This window comes from Varanus komodoensis, unplaced genomic scaffold (assembly GCF_004798865.1).
Source record: "Varanus komodoensis strain SLA01 unplaced genomic scaffold, ASM479886v1 scaffold38, whole genome shotgun sequence".
NCBI lineage: Eukaryota > Metazoa > Chordata > Lepidosauria > Squamata > Varanidae > Varanus > Varanus komodoensis.
In genome coordinates, this window is record NW_025335909.1 from 9351883 (window position 1) to 9372685 (window position 20803).

The window sequence follows — 20803 nt, forward strand, 5'->3', positions numbered from 1 at the left end:
TCCAGCCCGGCCTCCCTGTCGCCGGCCCCCCGCCGGCCCCGGGAAGGCTGGCAGGCGGCCTCCGCGGTCCGCGGCTCCTCCGGCGGCAGGGGAGCCGGCGAGCCGCCCTCGCGCGTTCAGCACCGCCGCCCCGGACAGCTCCCGCGCCGCGCCGCGCCGCGCCGCGCCCGCCCTCGGCCCCCGCGCCGAACTTCCCCCGCGCCCCTGCCCGTCCTGCGCCGCGCTGGGCTGCGCGGGGCTTGGCACCGGAGGAGGGGGGTGTCCGCGAAGGACCCCCGGCGGGTGCGCGGGGCCGTGGGCGGACGTCGCCGGGCGCGCTCGCGGGGATCCGCTGGCCGGACCCGCCCGGGTCTCCCGGCTCTCTCCCTGGAGCGCGGCGGCCGAGGGACTCGGGGCCGCGCACTCGGCGACCCGAGAGCGGCGGCGAGAGGGGCGAGGGCGAGGCGCTGGGCGGGGGGCGCGCTGCCGGCCGTGCGCTTTCGGAGGGGTCGTTGCGCGCTTGGCCGGCGGGCGCCGCGCTGCGGGCCGCTCGAAGTTTAATGAGCAGAGGAGCCCGTGAGCCGGTCGGTCCCGCGTGTCCCGGGCGGTGCGTGTGCGAGGCAGTGCGCGCAGGGCGGGATTGCAGCAGAGGCGGCCGTGACGGGAGGCCCGGATCCAGGGCGGGAAGCGGGACGTGGGGAGGACGTGCTCCCCTCCCCTCAGGAGGCCCCGGTTGCTCTCCTCAGCAGCACGAACGTGGGAACAGCCCCCTGCCCGCCCGCCGCCCCGGGCTGTGTCTCCCAGGCTTTGTCAAGGACTAGAGGGGCTTTCCGGGGCCCCTTGGCTGGCTCCCGCGGATGGCCTCCCCCCCCCCCCCCCGCACCAGTCGAAAGGCCCCACGCTGCTCTTGTGCCTGGCGGTTAGAAAAAGATGGAGAGCAGGATGGTGGAGACACAGGGGGGAGTAACAGATGGAAGGCCTCTGGGCCCACACGAAACTGATCTCAGGGGCAGAAAATTGCACCATAGTAGCCTTGCCGGGAGGGGGGCTCCCCGGAGGGCGCCTCGGCCTGAGAGGAAGCAGCTCCTCCAAAGAGGGGAGCAACACCCGGCGGTCCCGCTTTTCTCCCGGGGGTCCTCCGGAACGCACACGTGTGGCCCGGCACAGTCTGGGCTCTGGCCCCGTGCTGCACGTCAGGTGCAGCGCCTGCGGGGGCACCCCGAGTCCCCGCTCACTCTCGGCTTTGTGCCGCTGCAGGTGCCGGGTGCAGCGGGCCTCTTGCCGAGCCGCATCTGCCAGGCGGCCGGAGCCGGAATCAGGCGCGTCCCTCCTTGCCCTCGCCCTCAAGGAAGAGTTCTGTGAGGTCCTAAATCTGCCCCGCTCTTGCAGGGCGCACTCCTTGGCGTCTCCTGCCTGCTCGGGGCGCTGACTGACAAACTGCGCTGCTACGGTTTACTTAGTATTAAATCATAATAGTAATAACAGCTTAGAAATAAATGATAATGCATAACCGGCTACGTTCCATCCTGTTGTTCAGCCAATTAGGCACAAAAGGAAATGCGGAGCGGAGAGCGAACCGGATGCTCGATTGACCGTGCTGCCGCAGCCTGTTGCTCGGCCCGGCACTCCTGGCCGGCCGATCAGCTCCGGCTCGCTCGCTCAGGGCAGGGTCCTTGCTCCCTTCGCTGCTCCCGCATCTCGAAATGAGCCTCCCACATATGCGACCGGCCGGCGGGATGGGCCTGCGGTCGGAAGGAGAGGCAAGGTCTCGTCTCCGTACGCTGTTTTTCCTTTAGGCAGGGAGCGTTATTGAAGGTGGGGGTGAGGAGGGGAGCGCCCCCCCCACAAGCCTTCAGAAGTGGTGCAGTCCAGGAGGAGCTCTGCCACTGGGTTCTGCAGGGTGACGTGGTCTCGACTGAGCTGTGTTGATTTTTTGTCATGTGCTCCAGTGCCTCACGGATGGACGTGGCGCTGTGGGCAGCAAGCGTCGGTCGCGGTCGCGGGTGAACTGATCTCCTGGGCAGATTCTCTGAGGGGCTCGCCTTTTCCCCACCACGCCGGAGAAACCCCACTTCGCTTCAGTGCAGCAAGCCAGCTGTGGGTGTGCCGTGGGGCCAGCCCTTTGCGGCCCCTCTGGGTCACCGCCCCTAGTAGCTGAGTCCCGGGGTGCTTGTTGAAGGTGTGCACTCGGCGGGAGAGGCCGCGGAGTCTCGTTTTGGAGTGGGAGGCATTTGCCGCGGTGCAGCCCCTCCGTCCCCGCACTCGCTCAGGACGGGCTGCTCCAGCAGGCGTGGGGTCTCGCTGACCATCCTGCAGATGGCGGGGCCCCGGGACCTGCTTGCCGGCTGGGGAAGACACTGTTCCGCGGGGGAAGCGGGCGCTGCTTCTCACGGGGCTGCAAGTGGAGCACAGGCCGTCAGTGGGCCGGGATTCGCGGGGCCAGTCCCGCTCGCATCCCGGTTTTGCCCAGTTCCTTATGGTGGGAAGGGACTGGCTGCTTGTCCCCGGGCTGCTGCCGCGGCATCGCAGGCTGGCTGCAGCTGGTGGACCCGCCCCAAGTCCTGGCAGGTTTGCGGGACAGCAGGCCCACCCAGTTCTGAGGACGTGCTGGCACTGAGGTGTGGCTTCTGCCCCAGGAAGTGGCTGGGGGGGCGGGGGGGGCGCGTGTGGCGCTGCGTGCTGGCCAGGCTGCAGAGCCGCCAGCAGCACCACGGTTTCCGCACCAGGACGAGGGTCCTTGGCCCAACCATTGCGGGGATCGCTGCTGAACCTCGGCCAATGCCCCAGCTGTCCCTCCTGGGTTCTCTGGAAAGCCGCCCCCACCCCCAAGCTGCCCAGCTTTCGCACGGTTCCCCCCCGCATCTGGCTCCGAGGCTGGGAGAAGTTTGCTGCTGCGGCTGCCTTAAGGGATGCTTTCTCGGGCTGCCCAAAGGGCAGGGCTCCCCGCGAAGCTGCCCGGCCTTCTCTCCAGGCCGCCACATGGGCCCTTGTGCCAGGAGTTGCTCACGGGATCGCCCACTGTGGAACAGACAGGAATGGCCTATCGCCACCCTTCACCTTTAGCTTCCCCCTCCCGCAAGAAACCACATGGTGCCCCTGGGTGTGGAGTGCGGCCTTCGTCGTCTTTGCTGAAGTGGACAGCCCTGGACAGAGGGGAGGCCGGCCGGCTGGACTCCGGCCTCCTCTTCCCCTGCTGGAGATGCAGCCCCTGACCGCTGACGGCTCCGAGACGCTCGTCCCACCTCGCTCGCTCCCTCTCCGAAGCCTCCAGCAGTGCCAAGCAAGCACACACCGCTGCCTCGTGGAGCAGCCTCTGCACCCGGGGGGAGACCCGCTTCCCTCGCTTTCCGGTCTGTTTGCTCAAGTTGATGGACGGAGCATCTGAATATGCCCAGAAGGTTTCCCAGAGTTTGGACTGCAGGAGCAAATCTGAGGCGGACTTCGGGGTGCTGGAGAGCATCGGGCTGGCACGGGGCTCGTGATCCAGCCAGCGCCAGCTTAGGTGGCAGCCCCGGAAAGCTGGAGCTGCCGACGGCACAGAATGGTGGCCTGATGTGAGCCGACATGCGCGCGGGCCTGCGGCTAGCGACTGCGTGGGCGGAGAGTGGGGGCACCCCCCTTGCACGCCAGCGTGAAGTCCAGTATTTTGAGTGCAAAGTTAGATGGGCTCAGGAAAATAGACCTGCGGTGTCAAGTAGGTGTTCAAACAAAGCAGCTAGTACATCCAGAATGCATGTCAGCATCCGGGCTCCCGAAACCCAGCCAGCTCTGGAATTGGCCAGAACCCCTCGTTAATGTCTCTGGGATGAGCCGGCTCCTCCCCATTCTTTTCCAGCGATCAGGAAAGGAAGCAGGGCAGGCAAAACGAGGGTGCAGCCTGCACAGGGTTGCAAGGCCTAGGAAAAGCAGGAAGTGAGAGAGAGAGAGAGAGAGAGAGAGAGAGAGAGAGAGAGAGAGAGAGAGTAAGACGTGGTGGGCAGCCGTTCTGAACATGTGTGTGCAAGCCCGTGAGGGCAGTGGGCGTGGAAATGCCTGGAGGATCAACAATGGACTCGGGAGAAAACAGGCTGTGTCCAAACACGGAGAGGCGGTGGCTGTTGATGAGGATGACGGTGACGGTGACTGTGATGTTTGTTGTTATTACTCTGCAAAAAACACCACAACGCACAGGAAGGAATGGCTTTTAAAACAAGACACGCCTGCAGTTCTTGTGTTTCAGCACCAAGAACAGGAGAGGTGCTCAGACGGACTGGACATGGACCTTCCCAGGCATGTTCCGGCAGAGAGAAGGCCCACAAGCCAAGCCAGCATGGCTGCCCGGGGAAGGCTGGGAGTCGCAGGGCCCCTTTTGGTCCAACAGCCCCAGGAGGGTCCCTGAGTGGCCCGTGCAGAGGCTTCCTTGTACGGGTGGACCGGCTGTTTCCCTGTGCTCACCCCCCGCACTGGCTGACGCCCCTTGGTTTCCGCTCATTTGCTGGGCCTGCTCCTTTGGCTGCTGCCGCTGCTGCCGGCCATGAGTATTTAATTCCTGGGGGACGCGAGTCTGCTTTTTTCCAACCATTGCCTGCTGCAGGGTTGGCCCCTCCCGCAGCTGGACGTGGCCCCCGCCAGCTTCTCCGCAATGGAGCCCAGCCTTGGACTGAGGGGGCCCCAGTGCCCCACCATGGGGGTGGGAACGTGGCCCTCCATGGGCCCCACGCGAGGGAGGCTCCACCCCGCTCGCCGCCCCCCTCCCCACGTGGGCACTTCACGGCCCCCCCGCGGAAGGAGCCACCTTCGGATGGCAGAGCTGCGGGGAGAGAGCGGCTGCGTCGGCCCGCTGGCGGAGAAGCTGGGCCCAGTGCGGCCCGCAGAGACGGAGCCCCCCCCCCCACGCGGGAGAGCTGCTCCCAAGCTTCGCGGCGCCTGCAGCGACCAGCGCAGAAGAGGCCTCGCCGTGGCCGAAGAGCCGAGAGGGAACCGCGCCCCGCCATGCTGTCGGCTCGGCCGGGGACGGGGCTCGTTGCCCAGCCTGCCGGCCCTCGGCTGCGCATTGCGGGCCGCCTGGCGAGAGCAAATGCCACGGAGTCTATTAAGCAGAGTGCTCGAGGCCGAGGCCCAGAGAGGCGCTCGCTCCTCAGTCAATAACTGGGGAGACGGGAAGGGAAATGGAAAACGCTCCCGGAATTGAATCCGGCCGGTGTTTGGCTTGCGGATCAATGAGCCAGTTCCGGGGGGCCTTTGGCTGGCTGGGCTGGAGCCCAGCGAGGGGACGGGGGCCCGGGTGGCCACGGGCTCGTCCCTGCCCTCCCGCAGTTCCGGGACAAAGGCTGCTGTCGCAGGGCTTCTGCGAGCGAGGGCGAGGCCCGGCCGGGAATGTGGTCCGGAGCGAGGCTGGTCGTCCGGGGAAGCCTGTGGCACACGCCCTGCCCCCCCCCCGAGACCAGCTGCAGCTCGCCAGCGGCTGCGAGGGGCGGTGAGGTCTGACTGGGGCCCGGCTCTTCCACTGGCCCGGCCGGAGCAGAGGATTTCTCTAGGCACGCGCTGCCCTCGTGCCCGCCCTGCCCAAGCAGCCAGCGGGGTGCGATCAGGGCTGGAGGGGCAGAGTGCCACCCCAGTGGTCCCAAGCGCGCGGTGTCCCGCCCGAGCGCGCTGGCTCGGAAGCTGCAGCGCCTCTTTTCAGTGCCTTCGCGGCTGTGGCTGCAGCCCTGGCCGCCTCTCAGACTTTCTCCTCGCCTGCCAGCGGAATCCAACAGCCGCAGGAGCCGGGCTGCTCAGGCTGCAGGCACGGGGATGCTGCCTGGCCGGCTGCCACCAACAAGCCTCTGAGCACGCTGATACCGCTGGGCTTTTCTTCCTCACCTTGAAGATGCTTAATTGTGTTAACACGGCAGTGATTGAAGACATTATTTTCTTAACCGTCACCACACAGGCCTTACTAGATGCCTGTCTCTCCGCCCCGCCAGGCTGGCTCTGCCGCCACTGCCTGCTGGTGGCCCTTCAGTGCCCACTTCGTGGGCAGCGGCGCCTTTGGACCTCGGCAGACTCGATATGCTGGAGCGACGTGGCTGGCAGCAGCCTTCGTGTTGTGTTGCTCGTCTAAGATAGGAGGGCTCCGCTCCGTTGGTTTGCACACTTGCATCGGCCTCAGCAAGCAGTGGGCGTGAAACGTGCAGCAGCAAACACGGGGCCCACGTCCGCCCCGTGCAGGAGCCGTTGGAAGGGGTGCAAGCGCCCAGGTCGGGGCCTCGCCTCCGTCTCCCCCAGAATATGAGGACGCCACCGGACGCCTGCGGCTCTGGCTCGCTCTGGCCCGGCCCGGCCAAGAGGGGGCCGGTGGTGATGCTGCGGGTGCCGCTCCCAGCGGGAACATCCCCGGAGCAACGTTGTCTTGCTCCTGTGCCGGGAAATTGGGAAAGTTCTTTTCCGCTTGGCACCTGCTCTGCCGGGGCTGCTGCTTTCTGGGGTCAAAGCGGCAAACGGGTGACATTGTTGGCACCGGATCCCTTTTCCGTTAGCTGCTTCCCAAGAGCGCTCCTAAACCATGTGCAAGAGGCAGAGGAGGTGGAAGGATGTTGACCGACGCTCAGCCCCCACCCCAAGCAGCCGCAACACGCGCCGTCTTTCTGCGCCGGCACAAAGGGCCCATGCACAGCCCAGGAGCACCTGCGACCGTCAGATCCACTTCTGGCGGGTGTCGAAAGGTTTGCTCCACGTGCTGGGCGGGATCTGCTCCCTCAAGAGGATTTGGGGTGCCAAGTGCCGGGCTGTGCAGGCCCCCCTGTCGCGCGGACGGCCGAAACGCCGATCTCGCCCATAAAAACCCTGGATTCGAGGCAACTCTGTCTTCCCTGCAACTCCTGGTAATTCACTCTCGCCATTAGTAAAGAGGCTCCAGCACGTCCAAGGAACACGCCAGGCCCCCTGCCCTCTCCTCCCCAGTGTTTCTTCACAACGTCCTTGCAAGGCGGGCTTGTCCAAGAGTTTGCTGAAGCCGCCCAGCAAACCAGGTGGCCGGAGAGGGCTTTGAGTCCACGCCCCTGCGGTCCGAGGGGAACTGACTGCTAGACTGCAGGGCACCGGGGGGGGGGGGGGCTTTGCAAGCGGTGGAGCATTTTCCAGCAGGAAGGCCAGCAGCTGGCAGAAGGCCTTGACGGCCTCCCTCGCTGCCACATGGCCCGGTTCGGGCCGGTCCCTCCGGTGCCCGGGAGGGGCTGCTCTGGACTCCCGCCAGGGCGGTGCGGAGCGTCCCCCTAATCAGACGTGCAGGAAGGCAGCTGAGCCAATTGCAGATCCCGACAGGCTAAATTAGATCGAGTGGATGAGACAATCTCCTTAGCCAAGAGACCTTATATTTTTAATAGTAAGCCAGTAATAAATTGAGCCTCCCGGAATAGCTGAAGGCTTGGCAAGGCAGGCCAGCCACACTTTGCAGGGGGGCTTCTGTGCCCCCACCGCCTCCTCCTCCTCAGGGGGACATGGCGCAAGAGCCCGGCCGGGCCCTCCACAGCAAAGCCAGAAGGGCCAGCGGGGAGGCCGGTTCAGCTGCCGGCGTGAGGGGCCTCGGGGGCCTCGCCTGGACCGGGCCTGAGTGCGTATGATCCAAAGGCAGCACACCAGCCCTGCGTGGGGGGGGGGGGGGTGCCCGAGGCCCCAAGCGCCTCCCTTTCAAAGGAGTGGGGACTCTGCCGGCCGGGATGTGGCAGAGCTAGTGGTCCGCAAGGCAGTAGACCGGGCGTCCCCGGAGGGGTCCCAGGCCTGCCGGCAGCCCGGTAGGCGCCCGCTGCCTCTTCCTTCCCGGCCGCGTAGGGTCGGCGATGGGGCGGGGGGATCCTGCCGGAATACGCCGGGCTTGCGCTGCAGCAGCCGAAGCAGGAGCGTGTCCGAGGCCGTGATGCTGTGCAGGCGATCAGGCCGGGCGCTTGGCTGCCGCAGCCCATCCTCCCCCGCCGCTGTCACGGCTCGGGGCTCGCTCACACGACTGGCCGTGGGGCCCTCGGCGCCTCTCGCAAGAGCTGCTGCCGGCCTCCTCCCCCGGCCCGGCTGCGGACTTCAGAAGCCGGCGGGTGTTGCAGGATCAAAGCGGCGAAGAAAAACCCGAGCGCAGCCGTTTGCGGCCCCAGCCCCGGAAGGGCTAATCTTGCGTTACGCAGCGCGTCGAGCAAGCGGGCCTGCCTTTCTCGCTGAAAAAATAATTAAAGAAAGGAATGACACGGAATTAGGATTCGCGTTCCTCTTCAAATGTCCCCGAGGCCGAGACGAGGAAGCTCTGCCAACTGCAAGCCCACAGATGTATTTATATGCCAAGCTCATTCGGCTAAGCTGGGCCTCTTCTCGCGCCCTCCAAGGCTATTTATGCATCACTTCGGAAAATGCTGTCAGACTGCGTATTTGCATAAACATGGGAACCAATGAGGTTTGAAACCCCAGCAAGTTCTAATCAGTATGTTATAGATTACAGGAAGAGGACTTAGATTAAATGTGCTAGGAGCAGAAATCTCCTGAGCGAGCGGGGCTTGCTTTCTCTTTTTCACAGGATGATCATAATGCGATGTGATCGCTCGCTCTCTTTTGCTCGTGCGTGTGCGTGCGTGCGTGCGTGTGTGTGGAGAGAGAGAGAGAGAGAGAGAGAGAGAGAGAGAGAGAGAGAGAGAGACTTACAGATCTAGTGCAATGGAAAGCCTCGCATGGCCATGGGCTGCGTGAAAAGACGGGGACCGAAGGACTGGCTGCTCCGTGGTGTTTTGCCAGCACTTGCCGGAGAATGGAGCGCTTCTCTCAGCAGTTAATAAGGGAGACGGGGCTCCCTCTCCTCCAACCCCAGGTGCCTCCCCCCCCCCCCGCGTGCCTCGTCTCCCTGCAAGGGCCCAGCTGAACGCCTGGCCAGACTCCCTTGGGCTTCATTCCTTGGGAGGAGGCGAGGAAGAGCCGCATGCAGCCGCCCGACAGAAGCCTCAGAAATGCTGCTACAATTTAATATTGTTTTTATGACAAGCGTTCATGGAGAGATTAGCTCGTTCCCCCGAGGCGAACCCGTTGGTGCAGCTATTTCCAGTCCTTTTACAACTGCTGGAGTCAGAATCATTTTCCATCTCTCTGATCAGGGCTATTGGGGGTGAAAGACGCCCATAAATAACCACAGCTTTCCCACCCCAGGACGGGGCCGCACACAAGAGCTCACTCATAGCTTGCGTGGGCTCGGAGGAGTGGCACTGGGCCCCGGGTGATCCGGGCCACGCCTGGTGGCCGTGGGCAGCCACTCACCCCCCGGTCGGCCTACAGGGCTGTGGCAAGGACAGTGCGGTGAGAAGAGGCACGTGAGCCGCTCTGGCCTCCGGGCAAGGAACGAAGGCAAGGCGTGTGAGGAGCTGGTGGGCCAGCGATCACGTCTGCAGCGGGTTTGCAACAGGCTGCAGCTGCGACCCCCTGGAACCGCCTCTGTGCTGCCCCCGGTGCCCCTGCAGACGCATCGGGCTGCAACCCCCAGGCCAGGATGTGTCTGCAGAAGAGGACGCCGGACCAGCCTGGGATCCTGGCAAAACCCGCTCCGAAGAGGGCTCACCTGGACCCCAGTGGTCAGAGGCATCCCCCTGTCGGAAAACTGAGCTACTGCCTGTCTAATTTGGTGTTTTTCTCATGCCTTGAAGTAAACAGCAACCCAAGAGGCTTCTGTGGGACGGCAAGAGTTGGTGGGTGTGCAGGTCGGCCCCTTGTCCTGGAGGACAGTCCTCTCTTGGAAGCATCCTCCATTTCAGCAGCCGCCCCGTGAGCATGGAAACCCTTTCGCAAGCTGCCACCCCCGGGACGCCTCCAGCTGAGCTGCAAGGAAGGCCTTGGGGAAGCCAGTCCCCCGTTTGTCCTGGGGTCCTTCCATAAGCCCCCTCCGCTGCTCCTGCGCGTGCCAGAAGAACACGGCGGGAGGGAGTTGGCTCATTGCGAGCAAGGGCACGAGAACCTCGGCGCTGGCAGCGATGCGGCCGCCGCGGCCCTGACTTTCGCCATCACGAGCCGGCGTCTCCTTGAGGATAACAAGGTGAATTATTTGTGGGATGGAGGTTGTCGTAAACCAGGACATGGGATGAGTCACTCCTTGGATGTGTGGATGGAAGACAAATGAGAGCTGAGACGGAAACTGAGAGGTGAATAATGCAACAGAAGGGAAGCGGGAAGGCCGCTCGCTTGGCGGAGGAGAGACGGGAGTTATTCATGTGGGCAGCTCCGCACCACCCTCCCCGGCAGAACTTCGGCCAGAAGCGGATCCAGGCGGGTTGGCACAGCAGGGGGCCTCGGGAAGACCCCCGAGGGAGCGGTGCCAAGCCAGGGGAGGGCCGCCACAGCCGTGACAGCAGAGGCGCCTGCAGGCCGGGGACGTGCAACGCAGCTGCAGGAATCCTTGGTGCCCCGTCCTTGGCGTCTCCGGGAAGGCCTGCCCGAGTCCCTGCGGAGCGTTGCTGCCAGGCCCCTGGGAAGCCCCGGCCCGGCCCAGCCCAGCTCCGAGGGTGGGAGACTCGTCCAGACAGGTTTCCCGAAGGACGTCCGTGGCCAAGTCCGTCGTGGAGCATTTCCTTGAGGAAAGAGCCGTGGCGTCTCGGCGTCTCCACAGCGCAGGGTGCTCGGGTGGCACGTCTTGGCGAGCGCCAGTCGTGACCTGGCCGCTTCGTAGTGCAGGATCCCTCTGCCCAGCCTTCAAGGGTAGCCCCGCAGCAGGAGCGGCGGCGGCCTGGCCCTCTTGGCCGTTCACGGGGCCGCCCGCAGTGCTCCGTCGCAGAGGCAGCTCCGTGTGCCAGTGCCGTGGAGGGGGGGGTCTCACTGCTGGTTTGGCTGCCCCAGCCCCCCCCCCACTTCATTCCCTCTGCATTCTTAGCAGCACCATTCGTCATCTCCCTGTCCTCCTTCCTTCCTCCTATAAAGGCCTATCATTATCCTTTCTAATATAATTAAGACCAATTGAGCAGAATAATAAAGCAGAGGTCACAGAGGGGCACGGCTCCACGGGGAATTTAAGGGGGCTGCATTCATCAGAAGGAATAATGGGAAACCATCGTAATTGTTTTAACTTTCAGAAATTGCTTTGCATGCCTCATAATTTTATCTGCTTTTGAAACCCTAATGAAGAGATTAAGACAGAGGAAGCCCTTTGTTCCGCAAGAGAGACACACGGGGCCGCCTCCCAGACCGGGGTTGTCGGTTCCCACCTTCCGCAAGCTGCCCGCTCCGGAAAGGGACTGGGCTGGCTGCCTTGAGGAGCCAGAGTGGCCCTGGACGCACCCCTTGTTTGTGGATTGGGGTGTGGGGCGGTCAGCAGACATCGGAAGGTTCATTCCACGGATCTCTGCTTTCGGCACCCCAGGCCGGTTCAGGCAGGCACCGGGGACCCGCTTTGACAGCCAGACTGCGAGATGCTGAGCGTGCCTTTCTGGGTGCTCAGCCTGACCACGCGGCGGCAGCCTGTGTGGGGTCACCGCTGGCGCCTGGCAAAATCAAGGGCACAAAGAGGGAAGCCAGCAAAGGAAAGCAGAATATTCAGGAGGAGGAGAGATGCCATTTGAAAGGTACACATGACGTGTTCTCATTCAAAACTTGGCCAAGCCATTCCAGAATGTGGGGGAATCTCTCTTCTGCACTAGTTCTCCAGAGCCAGCGGCTTCGAGCCGTCAGGAGCTCATTTGGCCCCCAGTGGCCCTGCCCCTGCCCCACGGCCACCAGCATGAGGACGGACACCGTGGCTCCCCCCTTTGAGCCTGTAGCATCAAGGACGGACGGACGGACGGACGGACAAAGACAGACCCCTTGCCATTGCAGCATCGATCCTAGGATCAGACGAACGGAAACCTCGAGCTCCCGCTGTGTTGAGCCACCTTTGCTCCAACCCGGAGGCGCAAGGCGGCTGGCAGAGTTCTCCACTCCGTTTTCACCCTCCCAACAACAGCCCTGTGAGGTAGGCTAAGTGGAGGGTCTGAGACGGCCCAGAGTCACCCGTGAGCGTCCCGGCCGCAGGGGGCCGGGAAGCCAGACCACCCAGTCGCCCGCCCTGCACCCCCCTGCCGTGCCGCACGGGCTGCTTGCTTCGGCGTCGCACTGCCTGGGAAATGAAGTGAAATTAACTCCAGACATTAAAACGCCGCACGTGCCTTTACTCATTCACGCGTCCATCTGTTGCCTTGAAAGGAAAAGTGGCGGAAACGGCTCACGAGAGCCTTTTTGCAAGTGGCGAAGCCAGGCTTGGACTGGGGTGGCGAGGTGGGTGCACGCGCCATCGGCAGCAGCCAGCCCGGGCCGTGCCTGGCCGAGTTTGGCCGCGAGGCCGGTGGGGCTCGCTTGCACGGAGCTCCCAGAGCAGCCGCGCCCGCCGAATCATGGCCTGACGCTCCCTGCGGTCGGCCACCTTCGGAGCCGAGCGTTGCCGGTGGGGGGCACGCAGATCTCGGGGGCTGCCCCCCGTCCCCCTTCCTTCCACACCCTTTTCTTCCTCCTTGCCTGCCTGCCGGCTTGCAGGCACAAGTTGTTCCCAAACAATTCCCGCAGCACCCAGCCACTCCGGCTCCTTAGCAGCTCCTTATTCCTAATGTACTGAAGCAGTTCCAGTTCGGGCCTTTTGGAAGGCCTGGACACGCGTCGCTCCATTTCTCCTGATGGCAGGGGAGACGAGATGCGGCGGCTGACGGCCTGTGCTGGCGGAGAGGCGGGCGGAAGGCGCTGGGGGGCCGGGGAGCGGTGCCCCATCCCCTGTCAGCCTTCCGGAGAGAAAAGACAGCGCTCTGCCGCCACGTGTGCCTGGCCAAGCTGCCTCCTCCGGGGACGCCCCCCGGGGGGACGAAGCGAGCTCAGGCGGCAGGGCTGCTCTTCCCACTCGGGCCAGCCAGGCCCAGAAGGCACTTCTGGGTCAAGCGAACCGCGCCTGCCCCTGTAACCCATCCGTCCGGAAAAGTCCTGGACGTGGGGCGCCCTCGCAGAACCAGGCACGGTGCTTTCGGCAACGCCGGGAGACTGTTTGTCATACCGATAAGCTGTTCCGTGACAAAACTGTTCTCCGACTGAGGAAGGACGAACCGGTTGCATCGGCCTTGCCGTGCAGAAGGCAGGTTTCTTTTAAAAAGAGAGGGATGTATTTATGGCTGCGCACAGTCCATTCTGGAAGCCTTTTCATCAGGGGGCCGGATACGGGTGGCCACGCTGGGGACGGTCTGAGCCGTAAAGTGCCTGGGCGACTGCCGGCTCCATTTTTCTTCAGAAAGGCTGCCAGATACTCCATTTCCTGCGTCAAAGCGCACGCAGGGCTTTTGGGCATGGGCAGAGCGAGGATGAGCCAGGAATACCGACCGAGCAGCAGCTGGGATCGCCCAGGGAGCCGGTGGGCCGCCTGCTCGGGGACTGCCAAGCGGCTGGGCCTTGGCAGGCAGATGCCCCCCCTTGTGGTCCCAGCAGCTGGAGAGGCCCAGGCTCTAGCCCACCTTCCCTAGCCGGGTGCACTCTGGCCAGGTTGCACTACAACACCCATCCTTCCTCTGTAGTGTGGGATTGATGGGCTAAGTCCTGCTGGCTAGGAGTGCTGGGAACCGCAGTCCAACATGTCTGGAGGAAACAGAGCTGGGGAAGACTGCTCTAACCACTACACTGCATTGCCCCATGTCGTGGTTGAAAGTCTGGAAGAAACCAAAACAAAAGTGAAAGTGGGAAAGAATGCCCAGCTAGAATAATAGGAAGCAAAACAAGACCTTCCCACCTTTTCAAAATATTGCCCTCCAACACACAAAGGCAACTCTGAGATCACACAAAAGCCCGCACGATCTGAGGAGGCGAGGGAGAATGAAACGCTGGGATGAAATTAGCATCTGAGTCACGGCAGTGCCATGTGCAGGCACTTGCGCGCACGGGCGGTGGTCTGGGGCGGCTCTTGGCATCTCTCTCGCCCCGCGGCGTTATCAAAATAATTAATCGTGCCGAATCAATGGTGGGAGGAGCGGCCAGTGCCGCAGAAGCGGTCGGTGGCCAGCATGGGCTGACCTAGATCACGCGCACTGCGCAAGGGCCCTTCGGAGCCGGCCGAATCGCGCGAGGGTGACGAGAAGGGGCAGCGGGCGACTCTCGCAGGCCGCGCTCGTGGTCTTGCAAAGTCTCCGTGCTGCGGCTTCCCGTTTTTGTTTTCCGGGCACGTGTGGGGCTTCGGGCCGTCTCGCAAAGCGGCGATGCCCCCTGCGCCGGCCCAGAATGCGGAAACACTGCCGATCGGCGGTGCCGCGCGTCCATTGGACGCAGAGCGCTCGAGGGGACGGCGGCTGCAGCCGGATGCGGCCCCGTCCCCGGCGGTCCCTCGGTCTCCGAGGGTTGGCTGCTTTTTCCCTTACTCAGTTCTTCTTCATAAGAGACGCGAATCCTTTCTGGCAAGATTTAAAGTCCAAATTGTGTAAGCGTGACAGAGACTATTAAAAAGATGTCAGTTCATCTCATGGACAACCCTTCACCACCTGAAAACCAGCAAAGTGTACCAAATCAGGCAATTGGATAATAATGCAAAATCCATATTATGCTGCTGGTGCTTGGCTGTGAAAAAGCAGGCCGTTCCGGCTCGCGCCCGACGGAAGGGCCCGCCATCTTTCGGGAGCTGCTCCACGCTGCTTCAGGCACCCACCCGACCCTGAGCCACTGCTGAGGCAGATCTATTCCTCAAGGCCACGAGAAGGCTGCATGTGGCACCCTCCGGCAAGAGCAGGGACTGCAGGAAATGGGGCCGCAGCCCTGAGGAAGACGGGGAAGGCTGTGGGGACACGCGACTCAGCAGGAGAACGCGTGAAACAGGCGAGCGGGAGCCCGTGGTGTGTCGTGGCTGCAAGAAAGGCCAATGCGATCGCGGGTGGCCTCCGTGGAAGCTTAGTGTGAAAATGACAAGAGCCGCCTCTTTCCGGAGGAGCACAAATCTTGACACAGTCCAGTCTGAAGGGGCATTTATGGCAAAGGAAGGTGCCCCGAGGAGGGGACCAGATCCGCAGCGCAGGTGTTTCTACTCCAGTGGCAAAGCAGAGGCTCCTGTAAGGGAGAGGGCCGCTTCCAATGAGAACCCGGGTGCTAGAGCAGAGCTGGGCCGCTGCTCGGACACAGGCTGGATCGGCCCGGTGCCGGTTCCCTCCACCCCACCAGCTCCTTTCCAGGGGGTCGACTCAACGCAGCCAGTCCCTTCCTTTCCCTTGTAGGACTAGTCCCCGACCCTCCTGCTGGCCCACGTGCAGCCGCTTCCTGTTCCTCTGCAGGGGAGAGGCCTCGGTGGTGGGGAGCGGAGGAGAGACACCTGGACAGTGCCAGCCCCCCCCCCCGCCGGATTTCTTGTGCAGCTAATTCATGCGTGCAGGCAGGCCATAAATCATCCGCTTGTCTGGGGTCCTGTTACTGCAGTCGCTGGTGTGTGGCGAGGAGCCGTCAGCGCTCAGTGCGTGCGCCGCGAGAGAGGTGGCATCCGTCCCCTCCGGCACGTGGACACGGTGCAGAAACCCCCCCGCCGCCCCAGCGGAGGTGCTGCCAGCGTCACGGAGCTCCAGGAGGGGTGGGGTGGGAAGGGCACAGGCGCTCTGCCCCGGGTGGGGCCTGGGGCTCCATGGGTCTCCGGCCCTTGCACCGGTCCAGGACGTGGAGGCAGGGCCGGCTGAACCGTGCCAGCCAACGGCACGCGCAACAAGGGGGACGGGCGGAAAGGAGGGGGGTCCCGCTTGGACAGACAAGTCCAGCAGGAAGGGGGGCGGGGAGGGAGGAGGAAACGCGTGCCCGCCCGTCGCCAGCGGCTTCCTTGGCCCACAGGCCTTTGTGCTCCACCTGACCAAGGAGCCGGCCTTCGCCCGCCGTGCACCCCAAGGCGATGGGGGGGGGCAGCAGCCCCGGCCATGCGCTTCCCCACCCGGGCGGCCCCCCGGGCGGCCTCCGATTTCAGCCCCTCCCGCCTCCCCCCAGAGCTCTCCTCGCCTCATCACGGGGTTCAGCCACACACAGCGGGGATCCTGCATTTCTCGGCAGAGCCATTTTCTGCGAGAAAGGGAAGCCGGGAATCCATTTACTTCTCTTAACAGCTCCTTACCTCTGTAAGAAGCGGCTCCATCTCCGTGGAAAGTGGATTTCCAGCGAATGCCTTCCTCCGGCTGGAGCAAGGCTGGGGGGACTGGAGCCGCGTGGGGGCAAGGACGGGACGAGGCCGGCGCGGCGCCGGAGCAGGACCAGAGCGAGGCTGGCGCGGCGCCGGAGCAGGACCAGAGCGAGGCTGGGCTGGGCGGAGAAGCCCTGCAGCGAGACCGGACCCGAGCGGGCGCAGCTCCCGGGGGCGCGCGGGGCGCCGCAAGTCGGGGAACCCTCCCGGCGGAGGCCTCTCCCGGAGGGAGGAGCCGGGGCTTGTGCAGCCCTCCCGGGGGCCCGGGGCCCCGCGAAACAGCCCTGCGGCAGGCTGTGGCTCCAGTCCCGCAACTACCCGGGCCGCTGTTCCGGCCTCTGGCCAGCAGAGGGAGCCCTGAAGCTGCCTCGGATCCCGACCCCGGGCACCGAGAGGGCACCGGCTGTGGCCCCACGGCCACGGCTGGGGAAGGATGTGGAGGGGGGGGGCCACAGCCTGCCCCCCGGGCAATCCTCCAAGCATACCGCAAGCCCTTCAGCTTGCAGCCTAGCCGGGAATCCGCCGGTCTGGTCCATGCCTGCGCACTTTCTGCTTGTCACACCCGTTCCCGCCTGCTGTTTGTGCAATTAATCGCAACGAGATTATGGTGCGGCTCTTAAACATAATGAGATAAGGCCCCTTCATGAGTAATGCCCCTTCTTCGAGCGTGGGGGATTCAGGCGCCTGCAGTCTTGGGAGGCGTCAAAGCCTCCGTGGGCTCAGCAGAGGGGGCCGTACAGCTCCGGGGGGCCCTTTGTCGCTGGAAAGCTGCGCTGCGCACTCCCCACGCTCTTCCCTGTGCCCAGCCGGCTCGCTTGTTGCGCGCCCCGCGATCTGGGCGCCTGCTGCTCCTTCGCTCCCACATCAGAGCAACACCCGGCCACGGGCGGAGCGGCTCTGGCGGCGACCAGCGAGGGGAGAATTCCTGGGAAGCTCCGCAGGGGCGGACGTGGCGCAGGCAGGAATCCGTTGTGCGCTGGAGGAACATGCACGCTTGGGGTTGCAGAGACGTCCTCGCGGCAGGAAACCTGGCCACCCATTTCCAGCCAAGGCTCACGGACCTTGCAGGGCCCCGGCTGGGCCAGCCGGGCCCCACCTTGCCCTGCTTGTGCCTGGAGAGAGAGGAGAGGGTCCGGCTCACTCAGAACCCAGCAGAAGCCCACCCTGGTCCCCACCCTGCAGCGGCTGCCACCGGAATGCCGGAAATGCCTTCCACGGAGCCGCCTTCCTCTCCTCGGTCCATCCCGCCTCATGTCGGAGACCCTGGCTGGCCCCAGAGGCGCCCCAGGCCTGCAGGCAGGGGTTGGGGCATGGTGCCCCCTTGGCCCTCTGCAGGGGCTCGCCAGGACCTGCCACCGCAAGGCCGGGCCTGCTTTCCCGGGCACAAACCATGTGCTCAGCAAACCCAAAGTGTGCGGCATTGTCCCCAGCAAAGAATATTTACCATTCAGTGCACAAGATTATTCCTGGAGAGTGTTAACTAACGGGATTAAGCAATTTAAACGATTTACTTAAAAAATTAAGGACACGCAGCGCAAGCCTCGGTGGAGCTGCTTTTCCAAAATGGCTGGTCGGAAGCGTTGCTCCCAGTGCCCACTTGAGAGCAGTTGGGCGAGATCATCCGCAAGCCAACATTTTCTGTTCGGCTCACTCATTAATTTCTCTCCGCTTTGGTATCCCCGGTGATGGTAGCAGGAAAGGTGCACAGGGAAAGGTGCACAGGCGAGGATGCTTCTGAAATACAGGTGTTCATCCAGACGCAGCCAGCTCCCTTTTCCTGTCCCTTTGAACCAGCCCGGAAATTCTTCCAGTGGGTGGTTTCCCTCAGTCTCCCTCCCTCGGAGGACCACGGAGATCTGCCCGTCTCTCCTCCGTGCGTCTCCCGGCAGGAGGGCCTTCTGGCGGGGAGCGCAGGTGGCAGCTTGGAAATTGGCTCCGGAGGCCGGGCCCCTCCGAGCTGCTAGAGCCGTGCGCTGCAGCCCGTTCAGCCTGCCTCGGTTGGCGGGGCGTTCCCAGCCCTGCAAGAAAGCCGCTAAACAAGGCAAAATGGAGGCACGGCCCCTTCTCTTCCCCGGGATGCTCTTCATGGCGACCCTTTCCCCTCTCTGGCCAATGGCGGCCTGTTCTCCCCCTCCCGGTTCTGCACTGTGGAGGCGACTCCCGAAACCCCCTTTATGAAAATGGCTTTCGTAACACCACGGGCGAGCGCTGGGCCGTCAGAGGGGATGTCCAAACGCGTTTGCGCAGCAGCCGAACAGCGGCCGCGTCTGGCCCCGGGGAGCAGCCCTCGCCTGGTGCCGAGCTGCCCGCAGTCCCGCTGGCCGAGAGCGAGGGCCATGTGCTGGCTTGGGTGAAATAGCCGAACTGTGAGAGGCAGCAAATAAATTCCAGATTTGTGAAAGTATTAGGGTAATTTATGCACCAATGCAGGGTCCCCCCCTTCTTTCAAACCCAGCACTGGAATCTTATTTCTTTTTCGAAGGATGGCGATAAACATGCGGCAGCAGATGCCCGCCGGCTGCGTTCGCGCTGCCTCAGGCCCTCGCTTACTCATTTGTATGTGTGTTTGGAGGAAACCTGGGGGAAAATCGATCTTCCCCCACCGCCAACTGTTGCGGCAGCATCTCCTGCGCCTCTTCCTGGAACCCCTCCTTGCAAAACAGTTGGCAGGCATTCACGTGGGGCTGGGGGGGGGCGCCTTCCCCCGCTGAGCTGGCCAACTGGCCGTGTGGCTGGCCAGTGGGGGGGGGGCGCCCCCACCACACGCACCCGGAGCCCGTTTCCAGAAGCCCGCACTGCTCTCCGGCGCCCAGGCGGCTCCTTCCGCCGTGGGGCGCTGCTGCATGCCCGGGGATCCTCCTCCAAGAACAAACCGGTATTTCAGACCAATTAATCTCCTTGGCTCACACGCAGTGATTAATCTGCCCAAGATTTGTTTCAACATGAAAACTTTTATCAGTCCCATTAAGAGCCAAATCTCTCTAATCAAAAAAGCTCATCGGCTGCTTTCTCGAAAGGAGACGGGAGGTCAGCTAATTAGGCCTGCCTCTCCCAGGATGCCGCTGCGGATCAACAGGATAATCAATCTTTCTCTTTTGGCAATTCTTTCTGCAAAGGAGGGTGTGGGGGGGGGGCAGAAAGCGCTGGAGCGCGCCTGCTGCAGCCCCCCTTCAAGCCGACCCAAGGATCCAACCGGGCTTGGATTCGGCGTCCTCCGAACGCCGCCCCAGGCGGGGACCGACCGTGCCTGTCGGCTGGCAGGGCTGTGCTTGCGAGTGCCGGGCAGGGCTGGAGCCGAGGGTCCCCGGGCCGTGCCCACCTCTGGCCGAGCCCAGCTCTCACGCCGGGACTTGCTCCGCTGCCGGTGGGCCCCTTGCCGCGCACAGAGAGGGTCAGGGTGGAGGCGAGTGACGGCGCCGTTGGCGAACTCCACGGAAGTGGGGTGGAGAGCGTCGGAAGTTGTTGAGGAGCACAATTGGAAAGCCAGAGAAGCTGTGTGTGTGGGTTTGTGCGCTTGTGCTGCTCAGTAGCAACTAGAAAAAAACGAGTCTGCGGCCATAACAGGCTCCTTGCGACACTGAAAACTGTCGACTTGTCAGAGATAATGAGCTGCTTGCACAGTCCTGCTTTTTGGTGCCTGATAATAGTTGAATTTCACACCGTGTCCAGCATTTGCCAGTGCGCTGCTCCGGGGACCGGAGTGACCCTCCCAGACTTCGGGTTAAGACTCTGACTGCCTTGAATTGCAAGCGCTGGAGCCGCTTTCCCCAACCTGGCGCCCTGCAGCGGTTTTGGACCTGCATAGCTGTCAGGGCCAGGCAGTGTGAGGACGGGGCTTGTAGCCCAAAGCATCCGAGGGCCCCAGGCGGAATGAAGCTGAAAGAGTCAACATGGAGGGGGGGCGGCTTCTCCCTGGGAGGGGGCAGGGGAGCGGAAAGAGCGCCCTCAGCTCTTTCTCCCACCTCCCGTCACAGGCACCCGCTTCGAGGACGCGCTCCGTTCGGACGGACGCTCGAACAACGCACTCCTCAGCGCAGACGCGGAGTCGGGACACACGGCCGTGGGAAGCCCGCTGCAGCCCGCAGAGGGGGCCTTGGCTCATACGAGCGTGGAGACAGCCTCGTCTCAGAGGGACGCTGCTTTTCCAGAGCCAAGCACTCCCCCGGACACCAGCACGAGACAAGCCCCGGCCTCGAGGAAGAGGCCGCCCTCCCCGAAACCGGGAAGCTCCGCCAGGAAGCAGCAGAGGCTCAGGGCCACCCCGGCAGCTGCCCAGCTCGGCTTGCCAAATTCGAAACCGCGCATCTCCACGGTGGACCCGCCCCTCTTGGAGGGAGATGGCCTGGGGGCTCCGGCTCCTGAAGGGGAACCCGCCACCCCCAAGCGGTCCTCGTGGGGTGGCAAGAAAGGGCGCCACGGGGTGACCAGCCCTCCCCTGCTCCCAGTCTCCCCGTCCACAGCACCACCCGTGGCCCCACAGGCACAGGGGCCCCACAGGACTGACCTTCCGGAGGAAGAGGCGGCCCAGCCCCAGGCCGCAAACAAGACCAGGAGCCCCGAGGAGGAGGCAGGTGGGGGCGCCCTCTCTCGGGGGGGCCGAGGGACCACCACCTCCACCATCGTCACCACCACGGTGATCACCACGGAGACAACGCCAAGTAAGGCATCTCTGGCCAGCCCGGCGCATGTCGGCCGTTGCACGGGGGGGGGGGGGGCGGG

General features: G+C 63.8%; 1 protein-coding gene across 1 annotated transcript in view; it reads left to right on the forward strand.

The window, feature by feature from the left end:
* Nucleotides 1–4759: 4759 nt before the first annotated feature.
* Nucleotides 4760–20803, forward strand: part of SEZ6L (seizure related 6 homolog like) — a 28633-nt gene continuing 12589 nt past the window's right edge. The window contains exons 1-6 of the mRNA XM_044440963.1: nucleotides 4760–4955; nucleotides 5275–5434; nucleotides 9423–9540; nucleotides 9773–9991; nucleotides 12127–12265; nucleotides 20059–20742. Of these exons, the coding sequence (XP_044296898.1) occupies nucleotides 4760–4955; nucleotides 5275–5434; nucleotides 9423–9540; nucleotides 9773–9991; nucleotides 12127–12265; nucleotides 20059–20742 (1516 nt within the window). The remainder of the gene's footprint in view (nucleotides 4956–5274; nucleotides 5435–9422; nucleotides 9541–9772; nucleotides 9992–12126; nucleotides 12266–20058; nucleotides 20743–20803) is intronic.